At 41.5% G+C, this 18,166-nt stretch overlaps 1 protein-coding gene and 1 pseudogene across 1 annotated transcript; one reads left to right on the top strand and one right to left on the bottom strand.

Annotated features, from left to right (window-relative positions):
• Positions 1–3,828: 3,828 nt before the first annotated feature.
• LOC115674527 (lachrymatory-factor synthase-like) lies at positions 3,829–5,110 on the bottom strand (annotated as a pseudogene).
• A 4,321-nt stretch (positions 5,111–9,431) lies between these two features.
• On the top strand, positions 9,432–13,741 carry LOC115674481 (casein kinase 1-like protein HD16). Its single transcript, XM_056310954.1, has 16 exons — positions 9,432–9,729; positions 10,250–10,381; positions 10,470–10,543; positions 10,654–10,729; positions 10,810–10,877; positions 10,975–11,046; positions 11,156–11,250; positions 11,339–11,405; positions 11,500–11,629; positions 11,712–11,979; positions 12,068–12,161; positions 12,318–12,492; positions 12,686–12,776; positions 12,871–13,028; positions 13,139–13,327; positions 13,427–13,741. The coding sequence occupies exons 1-16, from the start codon at positions 9,640–9,642 to the stop codon at positions 13,484–13,486; spliced, it is 1,839 nt and encodes a 612-aa protein (XP_056166929.1). The 5' UTR covers positions 9,432–9,639; the 3' UTR covers positions 13,487–13,741.
• Positions 13,742–18,166: the final 4,425 nt, after the last annotated feature.

The raw sequence follows: 18,166 nt of genomic DNA, 5'->3' as shown, positions 1-18,166 counted from the left end.
AAGGCGAGGCGACCTCGCCCAGCCTCACCACGGCTGTGCGCCGGCGAGGGCGAAGCTCGGCGTCGCCCAGCTCGCCCAGCGGTGGCGAGGGCAGAGCTCGCCCAGCCATGGCGAGCTCCACCCTCGCCGGTCCTCGCCGGTCCCAACGAGGGCAAGCCTCACCGTCGCACAGCCATGGCGAGGCTCGACCTCGCCAGATCTGGGCGAGGTCGAGCTCGCCCGGCCATGGCGAGCGGCCGGCGAGGGCGACCTCGCCCAGATCTAGTGAGCGGCTGGCGAGGCTCGACCTTGCCAGATCTGGGCAAGGTCGCCCTTCCCGGCCGCTCGCCATGGCCAGGCGAGGTCGCCCTTGCCGACCGCTCGCCACGGCCGGGCGAGCTCAACCTCGCCCAGATCTGGCGAGGTTGAGCCTCGCCGTGGCTGTGCGACGGCGAGGCTCGCCCTCGCCTTCGCACAGCCGTGGCGAGGCTGGGCAAGGTCGCCTCGCCTTGCCCGGTGACGGCGAGCCTCCCCAGTGGACCTCGCCGGCGAGCTTCCCCTGGCCGGACTGGCCAAAGGAAAGAAGGAAAAGAAAAAAAAAAAGAGAAAGGAAAAAAATTCGAAAAAATATTAAAATATTGCCACGTCACCGGCCGGCGCCGGCTGGCGTCTATGTCAGCTCCGGCCGGCCAAAAGGACTGAATTGGCCGAATTGCAAAAGGTTTAGGACTGAATTGGCCAAAAAAAAAGGTTTAGGACTGAATTGGCACAACTGCAAAAGATTTAGGACTTTTTTGGTAATTTTCCAGCTGATATCTTTCCATCACCAATGGCTTCAACAAATAATCAATAGTTTTGAGCTTTCTGCCTTCGAATGTTTCCTATTGTTTTGATCTGATTAAAGGAAAAGGATTTCGTAGAAGTTCCATTCTTCTTTTTTCCATTTTTAAGATGATATATTTAGAGTGTCCTTTGATGAATACGAGGAGACTCGGTGAGAGGGCCGACGCAGGTGGCGGCAGCTGGATCGACCATAGTGGATGCAGGCCTGTCTATTGTGGCCAGCGGCAGCAATCGGTGGTATGAAAGAGAGAAAAGGAAAAAGAAAGCAAAATAATAAATGATAAATGACAGTGAGAAAACCCATGTAACGTTTGACGGATTTGTAGTAGGGCAAAACGCTTGAAATAATTTATGTAAGATCTTTCAGTCGCCTTTTAATTGACGAACCTGACAAAAAAATTGATTGCACAATTTTATTAATTTTATGATTGATTGCACTTCTACCATAAATTTTAGAGCTTTCGTGCACTTATGCATAAAAACACGGGAAAATTCCAATTAAGGACTCCAAGTGGGGTCAAATTCTCAAAAAAGGGCCCAAAGTGAACATTGTGTCAAATAAGGGCAAGAAGTGCTCAATCAGCCTCAAATAAGGACCCGAAGTGCCCAAAAAATCTCAAATAAGGACCTGGGTCCCCGGCCGGCCAAAATAGCCGCCGGCCGGCGAGAAAGTTACTGTTCCGACACCGGAGTAGTAACTTTTTAATTTTTTTTATTTTCTGTTTTTCCTTTTCTGTTTTTTTTCTTTTCCTTATCCTTTTCTTTTTTTTTTTCTTTTCTTCCTCCGCTGGCCATAGCCGGGGCCGGCGGAGGTCGCCGACCTCAGGCGAGGCCACCCTCGCCTGGGCTGGGCGAGGCCGGCCTTGCCAGTTGCCGGCGAGGTCGAGCCTCGCCAGATCTGGCGAGGGCTCGACCTCGCTGGCGTCGGGCGAGGCCGGCCTCGCCAGTTGCAGGCGAGGTCGGGCAAATCTGGCGAGGGCTCAACCTCGCCGGGCGTCGGCGAGGCCGGCCTCGCCCGGCCCGGGCTAGGGCGGCCCTTGCCCGACGCCGGCGAGGGCGACCTCGCCCAGCCCAGGCGAGGGCGGCCCTCGACCGACGCCGGCGACCTCCGCCGGCCCCGGCTATGGCCGGGAGAGGAAGAAAAGAAAAAAAAAAAGAAAAGGAAAAGGAAAAGAAAAAAAACAGAAAAGGAAAAACAGAAAGAAAATAATAAAAAAAATTAAAAAGTTACTGTTCCGGCACCGGAACAATAACTTTCTCGCCGGCCGGCGGGTATTTTGGCCGGCCGAGGACCTAGGCCCTTATTTGACACAATGTTCACTTTGGGCCCTTTTTTGAGAATTTAACCCCATTTGGGGTCCTTAATTGGAATTTTCCCTAAAAACACAAGCACTACCGGTTGACCAACACTGCGAATCTTCTACATCAATGATAGCCTTTTATCACAAGGATGTGTGTGAAGAAAAAACACAAGGACAAAAGGGAGTTGCATCACATCAACGAAACGATTGAAATAATCTATGTAGGATTTTTCAATCGCCTTAAATTAACGAACCCGATAAAAGAAATTGATTGCACAATTTTATTAATTTTAAGTTTGATTGCACTTCTACCGTAAATTTTAGAACCTTTCGTGCATTTATGCATAAAAACACAAGCACTACCGGTCAACCGACACTGCGAATCTTCTACATTTATGATAGCATATTATTACAAGGACGTGTGCAAAGCAAAAAAGAATGGACAAAAGGGGGTTGCATTACAGCAACGAAACGATTGAAATAATTTATGTAGGATTTTTCAGTCGCCTTTAATTAACGAACCTGATAAAAAAAATTGATTGCATAATTTTATTAATTTTAAGATTGATTGCACTTCTACCATAAATTTTAAAACCTTTCGTGCACTTACGCGTAAAAACACAAGCACTACCGGTCGACCAACATTGCGAATCTTCTACGTTAATGATAGCATCTTATTACAAGGATGTGTGTGAAGAAAAAAAAAAGGACAAAAGGGCAGCGCATCACAGCAACGAAACGATTGAAATAATCTATGTAAGATTTTTTAGTCGCCTTTAATTAACGAACCTGATAAAAAAATTGATTGCACAATTTTATTAATTTTAAGATTGATTGCACTTCTACCGTAAATTTTAGAACCTTTCTGCACTTACGCATAAAAACACAAGCACTACCAGTCAACCAACATTGCGAATCTTCTACATTAATGATAGCATCTTATTACAAGGACGTGTGTGAAGAAAAAAAAAAGGAAGGACAAAAGGGAGTCACATCACACGAAACGATTGAAATAATTTATGTAGAATTTTTCAGTCGCCTTTAATTAACGAACCTGATAAAAAAACTGATTGCACAATTTTATTAATTTTAAGATTGATTGCACTTCTACCGTAAATTTTAGAACCTTACGTGCACTTACGGATAAAAACACAAGCACTACCGTTCAAACACTGTGAATCTTCTACATTAATGATAGCATCTTATTACAAGGACATGTGTGAAGAAAAAGAAGAAGGACAAAAGGGAGTTGCATCACAACAACGAAACGATCGAAATAATCTATGCAGGATTTTCCAGTCGCCTTTAATTAAAAAACTTGATAAAAAAATTGATTGCACGATTGTATAATTTTAAGATTGATTGCACTTCTACCGTAATTTTTAGAACCTACGCATAAAAACACAAGTACTATCGATTGACCAACAATGCGAATCTTACAAGTACGTGTGTGAAGAAAAAAAGGACGACAAAAGGGAGTTGCATCATAGCAATGAAACGATTGAAATAATCTATATAGGATTTTTCAATCATCTTTAATTAAAGAAATTAATGGCACATTTTTATTAATTTTAAGATTGATTGCACTTCTACCATAAATTTTAGAACGTTTCGTGCACTTGCGCATAAAAACACAAGCACAACTGATCGAACAACATTGCGAATCTTCTACATTAATGATAGCCTTTTCTTACAAGGACGCGTGTGAAGAAAAAAACAAGGATAGAAGGGAGTTGCATCACAGCAACGAAAGGCCCAAAACCGACACTATATAAAGCAGGATATATAAAATCAAGGACTATAGTTGTCGGCTAATTAAAAAAAAATTTAATTTCCAAAGGAATCCTCCATTTTCCTAGCCATGCCTTGTAACCCCGCCTCATATACTACCCTCACCAAATCCTCCAACGCCCACCCTTCCACCGGATCGACAGCGAACGACCACTCGATCGTGCACCCACCTTCACCTTCTTGGTCGTTAGGGACGACCTTGAACGTCGCCAGGTATGAATTATACCCGATGTTTTTGCCCACCATGTCGTGGCTTAAGCTTCGTCCGATCGTGTCAATACTGACCAATCACTCCTTGGCCCAGCTAACAGGACGGTTCTTGCCAACGTCATCGGTGCCTTCGGACGAGATGGAGAAGCCAGCACAATACCGCACGCAACCGAGCTCGCCGTTCTTGCCATGGATGCCATGGCAATCGGGTAGGCCCGGGAACCATTTGTGGAGGTTGAAGAAGTCCATGAAGAGTGGCCGTATCTGGTCTGCACTGGCCTTTGTGACTCTAGCAGAGACCCTGCCTTCCCACTTGTGACCTAATGGGGACTCCATTTGATTCATGCTTGGGCACTCTTCTTTCATGCCAAAACATACATGAGAAGAGAGTGAATAGAGAGTTTACATATATAGACTTTTGGGGATTGTACAAGTATCTATCTATACGTGGCAAATAATTGTGGGTTGGGAAATTACAACTCTCAGTCATGACATAGTGACAGGTATAGCAAGACAATAAATTACAACTATTTCTTTATCACAATTATTTTAATGTTTTGATAGAAATCGAGTAATTATTTATTCAAACAAGAGACCTCTGGGGTGGTTTGGAGAGGTTGTTGATTTTACATTTTTAATATAATGAGAATGTAAAAAAATATTTTCGTTGACATAAGCAGTTGGGGGTTCGGTTGTCTCGCTCAAAATAGGCATTGGTCATAATAATTTTCAAGAAAGTTGTTGGGCTTCACCGAAAGTCAAGTTTCTGGTATTAGATTATTTATCTATGTATTTATTTATTATTTTGGTGAGTATGAGGGGCTATAAAAAAAATTTGAAAATAGACGCGGGCCTAGCACCATCAATCGGGACTCCGGCACGACAAACTCAAGCACCTTGATACCTCCTTGACTCCTATAACCTGAGCCTCGAGAATCCAGGGCTTGGACCCGGGAGAGCCGAAGGCTCTGGAGACTAGACCTGAGACACTGGCTACCCAACCCGAGAATCCATCCCATAAAGTTAAATGTATATGTCCAAATCATAATTGTGATACGGGAAAACGAAACAAGGCGATTTTACTATTCCATTTCCAAAAAGCGGATTTATATCCATGCTGGTAAATTTCTATAGGAGTTGGTAAAGTGTAAAAAAATATTGGTAAATACGTTATTGATCACCAAATTTGGTAATTTATTGGTAACTCACATATACTCTTGGTATGTACTTACCATTTTTTATTTGAGTGACTTACCAACTTTTTTCAATTAAATTACTAACTAGTTTTTGGTTACCAACTCTCATTAAAGTTACTTGTTAACGTGTTTTTCTTCAATTTATCAACTTTTGTTATTGTTTGCTAACTTTCATTTGTCTTTTTTATAATTTAAATTGATCAACTCTTATATGAATTTACCAATCTTTACTTGTGTGACTTACGAGTTTTTCTCCTATTAGTTTACCAATTAGTTTTGGTTTTCTGATTCTCATTCAAGTTTCTCATCAGGTTGTTTACCTACTTTTCTATTGATTTTCTAATTTTTTTTCCTTACTTATCAATATGTTAAATTTACCAACTCTTTTTAGGAATTACCACCTTACTTTGAGTAATTATTAACTTTTTCCCGATTGAATTATTAACTATTTCGTGTTATCAACTTTTATTTGAGTTAGTTACCAATGTTTATTTTTTTTTTTGGTAAGGTAAGAATTTTATATACTTTTCAATGCGCGACATACAGAGAAAGTAGTCGAAACACAAAAACCTCGCACTTGAGGCGACGCAAGAAGTGTCCCGACAGGTGCGAAGTTGTAGCGACTAAAACCGAGGCTACAAGCATGAGTGCGCAACACCAAGGCCACAAAGATGACCAACAGAAGCAGAGACCTATAAACTACTTACAAAGTAATCGAAAGATTACTCAAAAATGGAAGGGGAGATGCCCCATTTTTGCTGAATTCTTCTGTTGCGAACGTTATCAACAACAGGCTTCATGGACAAGCCTTTGTCCCTTACAAGTTTAGTGAGATGGTTGTGGAGGGCCGGCATGAATATGGGACGATTCCTGAATAGAATGTGGTTTCGCTCCGACCAGATAATACGGCACATTGCGCCAAGAGCAAATCATTCAATTTGCTGATGAAAGTTCTGACCCCCTATAATTCGGATAGCCCAATGGAGGTTTTATTGCCACGATCTATTTCGCCAAATTAGGTTACAGTTATTTGCCCAAAACAAAGCAAAGGTCCCAGTGACAGCACAACCAAAAAAAAGATGGTCAATGGAGTCGGGTCTGCTTCTACAGAATGCACATCTACCTTCGGAGATTCTGTGATAGCTTAGCAAAGTGACTTGCGTAGGGAGTCTATTCAGGGAGATAAGCCATAACAAGAAGCCGTACCTTGGCCCAATGGCTCGATCCCAAATGAAGGAGCTCCACAGAACATGCGGGCCTTTGTTTCTTATAAGATCCCATGCCGAAGAAGTGGAAAACAGACCGGAGGAATGGCCTTTCCAGGTAAAGCGATCAAGCTTCTCCGCATCAAGAGCTGGGACACTGTCCGCCCAAGAGCTGAAGATAACCAGAAAGTTAGAGATTTGCCAGACGGAAGAATAGAAGTCCCGAATTGATGCATTTCTCGGGATACCAGAATTGTATATGTCTCGGGATACCAGAATTGTATATGTCTCTATCAGAAAATAGTAAGTATAGAGGGCCCCTAGGATGCCAATTATCAAACCAGAATGAGATGGAAGCCCCGTCACCCATCTTCCAAAGGAAGTTTAGCTGGAAGTCCGAGCGAAGTTCCAGGATTTTTTTCCAGGTCCAAGAACAAAAAGTCGGTTTGGTTGCTACCTAGAAATTTTTTCTCTTGAGAAAATTGGAGTGTATCCATTTGCACCATAAGGACTCCTTATCGATGAATAGGAGCCATATGTACTTGAGCATTGCAGCCCTATTGCAGTCCGCAAGCCTCCAAATGTTTATTTGATGGCTTTAAATTACAAAATTCTGTTATATATAACAAAAGACCTCTTATCTTTTACTTACTTTTTTACCGAATGCTCAAGTCTATCAGCATGGATATAAGATTCCAAAATTTGTTTTGAGTGATTTACCCACCTTTCTCTGATTAATTAGTTTTAAGTCACCTTCTATCATTTGAGTTGTTTACAGCTTATGTTCACCAATTTTTTCTATTGAGTTACCACATCTATTTGTCTTGCTTGCCTTTTTTTTTTTTTTTTAACTTACCATCTCTTTTTGAAAACAACCAATTTCAATTAGAGTGATTACCAACATTTCTCTAATTAAATTACGAACTAATTTTGTGTTATCGACACTTCTTTGAGTTAGTTATCATTGTTTGTTTTTTTAATTACCAACTTCTCTTATCGCTAACAAAAAAGGACTCTCTAAAAGTTGATCAAACTTTATTTACCTTTCTTATCAACGACTTAAATTTACCAATTATTTAATGAAACTACCAACCGTTCTTGTGCGACTAACAAACTTTTCTCTGATCAAGTTACCAACTAATTTTGAGTTATTAACTCACCCTTGAGTTGCTCACCAATGTCTATTTATTCTATTTTTTTAACTTATCAATTTTTTCTTTGGTTTATCACTCTTAAATCACCACTTTTGAAGGTTGAAGAACTCCTGCAGAAGCGGCCATATCTGGTCAGGACTTCTGCCTCTCTCTTGGCCACTAACGTTGCCTTCCCATTTTTTCTCTGCTCCCTGGCCATAGAAATCCAGGCTTCATCAATTAGCATTTAGCATTAGTTGAACAATATTGAAATACTGAAAGCATCAGATGTAAGTTGGTCAATGGATGTATTTGGAGGAGTGGTCGCTACAGGGGCACATGAAGATGTTGAAACAGTGACAGCATTTCTTGTCAGTGTATGAAGAGGCATATTCTGGAAGTGGCATGGGAATCATCTCTCTCTTTCACTCTCTCTAGCCCGTTCCACATGGACCAAACAATTAGATTTGGCTTCAAAAAAAAGTTCATGCCAAAATCGGGCCATTGGGGCCCATGGGCCGAACGACCGTGCCCAGCACGGCCCTAAGACAAACGGCACAGCTGGTTGCCCAGTCCTGGTGAGGAGGGCCGCCACCTCCCCAACTGCAGCTACCCCTCACCTTCTCTTGCATTTGGTTTTTTCTTTTGTTCTCTTTTTAGATGTTTCATATTTCTATATTTGAAAACAATTGTTTATATTTTAATTTCCATGTAAGATGCCACCTAAGGTAACACGTCAGCATTTAATAGCCACACCATCATTTCCATTTATGTATTTTTGACAGCAGGAGCAATCGATTAAAATATTGTATAGATTAGGGACCAAATTGCAAATAAAAAAAGGGTGGAGGGGCGTGATTGAACATTTTGTGAAAAGTTAAGGACATCCCGTGCCTTTATTCCTAAAAGATAAAAAAAGTTGATAGTTGAAAGAAAAATAAACTTTGCTAATAACTCAAACGACATAAAAAGTTAGAAAATTTAAAAATACCAAGTAAATATCGATAAGTAACTTGAATGAAAGTTATTAATCCACTACCATGTGGTAATCTAATGGGAGAAAAATTAATGCCACGTTAATTTAGGTTGGCAATCCCTAGAAAGAGTTAGTAAATGTGAGAAGTTGCTAACCAAGGCAAATACATGTTGGTTACTCAATAAAGAAGTTGATAAGATATAATTTAACATCTAAACGTTGGTAAATAACTCAAATGAGAGTTGGTAACTTGATATAACAAAAGTTGGCAAATGACTCTAATTTAAGTTGATAATTTTATATAAGAGTTAGCAAATATGAAACGTTAGTAAGCTATGTAAATAAAAGTCAGTAAGTTAGTGCCAGAGTTGCTCATTTGCAAACTATAGAAAGGTTGGTGATTTTATTAAAATATTGGTAAGCTACCAACAAATTACCTGAAAAAACAAAATCGCCTATCATCTATTACCAATAGCTTTTTGTAAGTACCATCACCATTTATTGAAATTCACCGGCATGGAGACTTAGGAACAATAGAATTTACGGAGGAAGCATGAAATCAATGAACCAAATCAAAGGATGCAAAATAAAATCAGTAGGAGGGATGAATGAATACGCTATTCTTCTTGAAATAGCCCATTGTTCTTTTTTTCCTTTTAAGCATTTAGGACGTCAACCGAATTAACGGCATTTTGCCCTTCTTCGCGCCTAAAAATAACGGTTGAAATGGAGTCAAAAGGACTCGGCCTCGCTCTCACAGGCTCGCACTTCCCCACTTCATCTTCTCTCTGCAAAGAAACCCAAAACAGCTTCAACCAAAACGAAGATTGAATCATCCCATTCAGAAGAGCGAAATTTCTCAGCTTTCCGGTTCTAAGAAAATCTTCACACACACACATCTCGCAGTTGTTCATTGGAAGGACTAGATTGCGAAGGGGGAGAAGGAGAAGGAGAAGGAGAAGGCGGCTTCGGAATGGTACATACTATTTTATAGACAAGATAGCCATGGATGAGTTTAGTACTCAGGTAAGTCGCATAGGATATCAGGGACTTCAAGATGAGGGGCAAAGCAACACTCCTCCAATTCCAGAGGAGGTACGTGTTTCTTTCTCGAAAATGTTTGGATATTTTGTTTTCCGGTTTGACTGAATCTTTTAGTGTGTTTTTTGTGATTTCCATGGATAAAGAAAAGGAAATGGCCCGCAAAGTCATGCCCGATAGTTTGCACATTTTGGGTTGTTCTTGTTTTCTTCTTTATGACTGCATGAGAAACTCGATTCGAGAGAGAAAAGAAAAGGGAAAACGTTCATCTGATTTGGATTGATAGTTAAAACCCCAATTAGCGGAAAGCAGTATGTTAGTAAATAATCTTCAAGGAAGTTTCTGGCTATTCTTCAGGAAATTAATGCTCTGATACTATTATCACAGATTAACACTTTAGGTCATCAACTATTTTTTCCCTATTCGAGAATTCATGCATCCCCTGAAGATTGTGTTCCCGATCTACAGTCGTAATAATTTTAGTTAAGTGCAGTTATGTCGATGATTTCGCCATATGCAAGCTTTGAATGTGCCTTTAAATGTGTACTAGATACAGAAAGCTTTACTGTCTCAGGTCCAGATTGATGATTCTCCAATTTACAGAATAGAAAGACAACTGGGTAAGGGAGGTAATGGGATAGTATGTGCCGGTCGACCCATCGGTCCTTCAACTTCGAGTGGTCAAACTGGTCCACTTGCAGCGGAGGTACGGCCTTGAAGCTCTAATTCATTTTTCATTTTTGTAAAGTCAATACATGCTTTGTTGCTTAGATTATCAGTACAACACTATCTAGGTAGCAGTAAAGTTTCAGCGGGAAGATCCCAGTGGAAGAAAAGCCGGCATTCTTCATGAGTGGAAAGTTTATGAGTGAGTCACTAAAAATGTTTCCATGCTCGTTTTGTTTACATTGGATTCTAGCACATGAAATTGTGTCAGTTATACGAATGTCACATCCATTTTAACTGCATGTTGTGCAGTGATCTGGGTGAAAATCACGGCATACCACTGCCACGGGTGCATTACAGGGGGCAACAAGATGACTATAACATCCTGGTATGCGCAATTCCCTTTGAAAACAATTTCGAATTTTTCTCTGATGCTTAAGTTTTCGATGATCTGCCTCACATATGCAGGTCATGGATTTGCTTGGACCTAGTTTAGAGGTTCGCTTGGTCGATAACCGTCCATCGTATGTTCCCTCGTGAAGTGCCTACTCTATGGTTTCTCTTTGAAATTCAAACGTTGTATCGGGTTGTGCGTCTTTGTAATATTAACTCTTACCTTTTCCATTATTTCAGCATGCCATTGGGGGTAGTTGCTTGTGTTGCCGTTGAGGCAATCTCTATTCTTGAGAAGCTGCACTCTAGAGGGTAATGGATGATGGTCTTCTGATATCATTTCTGCTTTTCGATGCTCCTCCAGTGTTCCCTTTATCGGACTATCAAGTCAATTTCAAAAACCAGAGTTTTTTCTTGGCAGGTACATTCATGGGGACGTAAAACCTAGCAACTTTTTGCTCGGTCCTCCAGGAACTCCTGATGAGAGAAAATTGTTCCTGATTGACCTTGGATTAGGTCATCGGCCAGTTGCATATACAGATTTATATCCTAAGAAACAAAAATTAGAAAACGATCTGTCTCATTGTTGTTTCATTATTCGCAGCTGTGAGATGGCGATGTCATTCGACAGGTTTGCATGTTAGGTACCATCAATCTCCGAACCATTTTAGGTGGGGTTCAAGTGGTTTTTGTATCTTTACAAGAAATGCCCTGTCCAATGAGCCTCTGCTCAGAAATATACAACAAGTTAACTATTTGCTGCAGAGGAACGCCTCAATTTGCGAGCGTGCATGCTCATCTCGGTAGAACGAGTAGCCGAAGAGATGACCTGGAGTCACTGGCATACATGCTCGCTTTCCTTATTCGCGGTCATTTGCCTTGGCATAGATTTCAGGTTTTGATGTGCTTAAAACCAGAGAAGATGATTTCCAACCTTACAGATGAATCTGGCTTTTTAATCACTGCGGCTGTGTCAGGCAGAGGATATGCTATTATGCAAGAAAAAGATGGCCACTCCTTTGGAAGCTCTGTGTCTCTCTTGTCCTCCGCCTTTCCTGCAATTCGCCAAGTTTGCAGTAAATTTGAAATTCGATGAAGATCCAAACTATGCAAGATATATTTCTCTTTTCCATGGGATAATTGGTCAAAACCCATACATTTGGCCTGTGAATGCTGATGCTGCTCGGCAGGTACCATCTTATTCCTCTAAATATGTGCCTTTTGCAGTTTCTCAAGAAGCAAGATGTTTGTTAAATTCTCTAATTGGAACTCGTTTTCTATGTGAGCCATATCTTTCTCTTTGTTTTGACATGCATTTGTCAGTCAAATGAAGGTGACATGCTACCAGAGAGCTCACTAGCACGAAGGGGGTTGAGGAGATCACGATGGATAAGCATTTTCCACGAACATCCACCAATGAGGCAAAGGTAAGGACTTAAGAGTGACTTAGTGCTCGCAGTTCCTTCTTTTTCGGTACCTTGAGTTTGTTTTCAGATCATTATGCCTCGATTATTGACTTTAATTGTCCTATGGAAGATAAAGATGAAGTGTTCATCATCTCATCCACCTCTTTTTCTGGTAAGGATTTGCTACAATGTGGACGATGTGAACCTACCTTTACTCATTGAGGAGGCATATGCAGATGGACTGTATGTTAGCAGTGTGGCTTCCCGCTTGAATTTGTGGGCCATGGTAATGGATTCTGGCACTGGCTTCACTGCTCAAGTTCATACTATTTCGCCCGAGTTTCTTCCCCAGGTTGGATTCGAGCTGCCTTAAATTGGACTTCCATCATGTACTGTAGGTCCCGGTACTTCCACATTACTATTCTTTTAACAGATTGCATCAATAAAAAGAGGTATTCGACCTCAAAGGAACCAACAATACATCAAGCCCAATCGATGGGATCCCCCATCGGGCGTGACTTGACTGCTTATTTTTGTTGTTGAAGAACTGGATTAGGAGACAGTGGGCGAGGAATTACCACATCACTGCAGTCGCCGGAGCAGATAATGGTAGCATATTAGTTGTAATGTCCAAGGGTTAGTCAGTGAATGATGCTTTAATCTCTATTTCCAGCAACAGCTGTTGTACCTCGTCGATTATATGAGCTCTTCTTCATTTTACTGAATTCAGGGCCTCAAAACTTTCGGCAATCTTATCGCGTCACCGATACATTTCCTTATGGGTGGATTAAGAGGAAATGGGCGCTTGGTACTTATATCACGGCCATGGCCACTGTGGGAAGTAACTGGGTAGTCGTCATGTCCTCTGCTGCCGGATTCGTCCACCAGGTTTTCCATTCTTCTGTAGTTCCTTTATATACTCCTTTCCGAGAGTTCTCTTTCGAAGTGTCTAGAACTGGAAAAATCAATCTGATTTGTTTCTCGCACTGAACTTTAAGGTTGTAGAGCTAGATTTCCAGTACCCGTATGAGGGAATTTATGAAAGGTGGAATCAAGGCTACTTCATCACTTCAGTTGCAGCTACTCCAGATCAGGTAGCTTTTGTCTTCAGCATTCCGGGAGAAGTACCAGTAAGAGGATCCCAAGAGGCAGTCCAGACTTCACATTTTCCTGAAACAGTAGCGATGGTGATTATTTTAGGCCATTTTACAAGCATCTAACTTTTGGTTGAATTTGCTATGATTGTATGAGATAAATCATATGGTTCTGATTCTCATCTTTTGCAGGAGAGTTGGCCTAGGAATTACTACATGTCCCTTCTTTGCTACAGCAGACCTGTTTCGTGAACCACCAAGTATGGTGCGTGCATTTACTGGCGTCTTCACGAGTGATTGACGCACTTAACTTGCATTTTTTACCATTTATCCCGACTAAAGGGAAGCAAGGGTTAACAAGCCACTGATCAATCATGTCCAGATATGAACCCACTTCCCCTGGTACTGTATAGAATTGAATACTGACCAATTCTTGTATCCCTTGTATGCATGTTTTCATTAAAGTTTCACGCATTTGTGATGCCTTTGAAACATTATAAGAATAATAGTAGACCAAAATCTGGTAATGAGAACGATTCAATCTGTGTCTAGGTACTTTTTCATAAATGAGAACGCTCTGCCGATTAGTTACCTTAGTACTAGTTGAGACTTGTGTTACATGACCCAATCTGCATGTAATCTGATAGAATGAATGACATGCTATATGGCAAAATTTGGACTAATTACAAGCCAAGTTGATAGGAGTCTCGGAGAATGGGGTTGTTAAAGTCCTTGTCCGGATCTTAAAATCTTATGATTTAAGATCCGAACCTTAAGGAACTGTCCAGAGCTTAAATAGGATCTTGAGAGATATCCGAAGTTGATTGCTACAATCATCGGGACTCGAACTGGCTCGTTGATCTCGTTTGATTTGGGGTTTTAGAAGCCAGTCCAGCCAAAGGACCATCATATGACTTTCGCGAAGACATCAATTTTATAACAGAAGCTGACCTAGGATTTGTCCTCCCCTCACCTGTAAATGCACAAATGCAACTGGACAAAAGCTCATGAATTTCCCAGAGGACCACTTGAAGTTCTGCGTTATTTTTTCTGTTATTGATTAAAACTGGGAAGGAAAATAAGCCAACCTGATTAGTAGTGGTGATCACTAATAGTGCAAATACAAAGGCTCTAAAGAGCTGCCGTCGAAGAAGTAGATAGAGAGGAACAGCCCCTTCTGGGTATAGCAAGCTATCATAAGTAAGATAGGACTCAAGCTATGTCGTGGGGTGTAGTCCAGAAACGACATTGGTACGCAAATCTGAGATGCACAATTCATGGGGAGTACCCCAGATTCAGATTATAGTTATCACAATTACAGCGTGATGGACAAGTAGGTAACTGCCATCTGCTATGGTCACAAAGCAGCTGTGAAGCACTTTCGCGTCCAGACTGCAGAGCATGCATGAATGTCACTGTTGACCCTGGCGCATGATCCTAGTGTTGTAGGACAAGACGACTACCCATGTACTTCCTGCAGTGACCATGGCTGTGACATGATAACTGTGCTCCCATTTCTCTTTAATCCACTTGATAGGAAACATGTAGCTGATGCGAAAAGTTTGCAAGTAATTTCAAGTCCCTAGATTAGGCAAACAAAGAAGCAAATCAGTAAAACAATAGCGGACAATAATCGCTGCTGGGAATAGAAATTGAGGCATCATCACTCACCGACTTATCCTTGGACATTACAACTAATAACCGTTCAGAGCTACTGCAGTGATGTTGGTGTTCTGGTATCTGCACAGCTGTTCCGATATCCAGTCCTTCAAACAACAACATAAGAAAAGTCAAGTTCCTCCTAACTGTGAATGCGTTTGAACTGGTTTTGATATATCGGTGGTTCATACAAGGTTGGGTTCAATTATTTTTTCATGATGCAATGTCTTAACAGAATAGTAACATTGAATGACCAAATTTAAAGCAGCCGAAATGCCGATACTGGGAAGAACTTTGGACTAAATAGTATGAACTTGAACAGTGAGGCAGGTGCCAGCAACCAGCACCAAGGTGAGGCCCACAAATTCGAGAAAGGAGCCATGCTGCGAACATAAATCCCAGCCAAACATGCCTTCTCAATGCACGAGCGCATGTCGGCATCTTGCAAATTGTAACAAATCCCATGAAAAAAAGATGCATTTGTCAATTAAAAAGTTATAATTGAGGTGTAATAATTCGAGGACAAAGTCTAGGTGTCGTAAAAGAACATGTGAGGCATAAGTCCTTACATCTGCAACATGGATGGGTGTGGATAAAAAATGCTTATCCATTATGATATGCTCGACCCTGTCCGTGTTAGTGCTCTCTGTGGTAGATAGTCTTCCTCATTTAACTGTGCACGGGCATGTGGATAAGCTCAGATTAGAAAGTTCACCGACGTGGGTTGCTTCTTCAGCGACCCAATAACCGTGCATTGAGAAGAATAAGATAGTTACCTCCCCAGCAGAATAAGCATTGACAGGACGAACAGACGGGTTTTGACCCACTATTCCACAAAAAAGAGAAACGTATCCTGCATAATTTGGTTCTTTGCTGAATCCCAAATTCAAGACAAACTTGGTGAATTGCAGGAGTGGCCAAAGACAAAGCACACGGTTTCTGAAGGAGTGGCCATCTTTTTGTTGAAAACAAGTAAAGGCCTACCGTCTCCCTAAACGACCATAGTGGTTAAAAAGACAGATAACAATGTGTGAGGTTTTTTAAGATCCATCTTCTCTGGCTTTAAGCAAATTGAAACCTGATATCCTTCCTCAAGGAAAATGACCACGGAGAAGAAAAACGAGCATGTAAACAGGGACTCCAGGTCATCTCTTGGCTACTTGTATCAAGAAGAGCATGCACGCTTGTGAATCGAGCCGTTCCTCTGCAACAAAAGTTTTGTTTGTTCCTTTCTGTTGAATGGAAGTTATGAGATAGAGCAGGCATATCACATACATAGATGGTAGAAACCACTTCAACCCCACCTGAATTTGCCTGGATATTGATGGTACCTAGCATGCGAAGTGGTCGAATTATCTCCCCATCTCACAGCTGTCATAATTGACATTACAATGAGACAGGAGTAACATTTGTTCTTAGTTATTTTTATCATTAGGATATAAATCTTAACCTAATCTGAGGTCAATGAGAAACAACCTTATCTCTTCAGGAGTTCCTAGACGATCAAGCAAAAAGTTGGCGGGCTTTATGTCCCCATGAATGTACCTGCCAGGAACACCCAAGTATAAGCAAAAACTGAAATGGTTTTTAGCTGTCTTATAAAAGCTCCACCCAAGTATGTGAGAATGCCGGGAAGTTCGGCTTTTCTGAGATCATAAACTTGACACTCTGACAAGCAAAGCAATAAGAACATTGAAAACGGAAATGAGATTGGAAATTGATCGACCATTACCCTCTAGAGTGCAGCTTCTCGAGTATAGAGATCGATTCGACGACAACACAAGCAACTACCCTCTCCAGTGGCATGCTGAATAGAAGAAAGGGAAGAGCTAAATATCAGCAAAGGCATAGGCACTTCATGATGAAACTTGCGCTGGACAGTTTTTAGTCAAACAGACTAGTAAACTCAGTCCAACAAATCCCACACCTGCATAAGTGAGGTGGATCAATGAAAGCTCAAGCATCAGAAAAAATGCAGAATCAGAGTCAAGTGAAATGCACATGTCATGATGTTACAGTCGCCTTGTTGCCCCTTGCAACATACTCTCCTAGCAGTAGTATGCCTTGATTTCACCTAGGCCACTGCACCATATGCAGAAAAACAGATGCAGAACTCAAAAGCATGATCTGATCTCAAGCACAAGAAAGTGATGTAAACAACACAAATTTGGGGACCATCCTAAGTGACTCACTCATAAACTTTCCACTCGTGAGGAGTGTAACCTTCAGGGTGTCTTCGCTCAAATTTAACACCACCTGGATGGAGGTGCAGTAAAATTTAAGTGACAAAGCATATATTAACTCTCATTCTAACAAAAGTGAACAGTATATTAAGAGCTCCAAGACCATGCCAGTTTGACCACTTCGAAATCAAAGGTCCATTGGGTCGAACGACATGAACTCGTGCCGAACTTCCCTTCCCGATTGTCTTCTATTCAACAAATAGGAGAATCACCAATCTGAACCTGCGAAAGTGAAATTTTCAGTGCTCAACATTCACGGCATAGACGAAACTTGCACGTCGAGATCGTTGAACGAAATGCACTGTGACAGAAAGCATTGAAACTCATCGGTAACACATTCTTGACAAGATGAACGAATCCTCGCGTCGGTCCAAATCGATGTTTTGGTTTCTTTGGAGAATGGCAAGTGCGAGCTTGTGAAAGTGAGGCCGAGTCCTTTTGACTCCATTTGACCGTTGGAATCTTTTGGCGGGAAGAAAGAGCTTTCGAGTACAAAGACTTGATAACGTTTTGCACTCTCTATACGCAAAATTACCGTTTCTACATCTTTGGAGAAAGCCTTACAAGTGTAAAAGACTTGATTGCCCTTCTTTCTGATCTTCGCACCGAATTCCGTAATATGGCTCCTCAAAATCTCGCCACCATGAGTAGACATCGCGGACGACCTTGAGCTAAGCTCTTCTATGGTTGTCATGGTCATGTAGACAGAGAGAGAGGTAGGTGTGAGCACCACCGGAGATTGAGAAACGATCGGCGGCCTCAGTGACATGCGGCGGCAATTGTTGGCGGCCGGAGTTAAAGCTAGGGTTGTTTTGGGGATTTCCAGTGGGTAAGGAATTTGGAATTAGTGATAGGGGCATTTTGGGGAAGTAAAAATGCCAAATTCTAAATAAAAACTTGCAAATTGGTAGCGTAGCTCAGGGTAAACCGGTCATTTCAGTAGGAAGCCCTCGTGTATCTTTCCCGTTTAATTATATAATAAGCATTCAGACGTCAACCGAAATAACGGCATTTTGCCCATCTTCGCTTC

This window comes from Syzygium oleosum, unplaced genomic scaffold (genome assembly GCF_021117445.2).
Source record: "Syzygium oleosum isolate NSW1041296 unplaced genomic scaffold, Sole_v2.1 Sole_v2.04, whole genome shotgun sequence".
Lineage (NCBI taxonomy): Eukaryota > Viridiplantae > Streptophyta > Magnoliopsida > Myrtales > Myrtaceae > Syzygium > Syzygium oleosum.
This window is presented reverse-complemented; position numbering and strand designations above follow the sequence as displayed.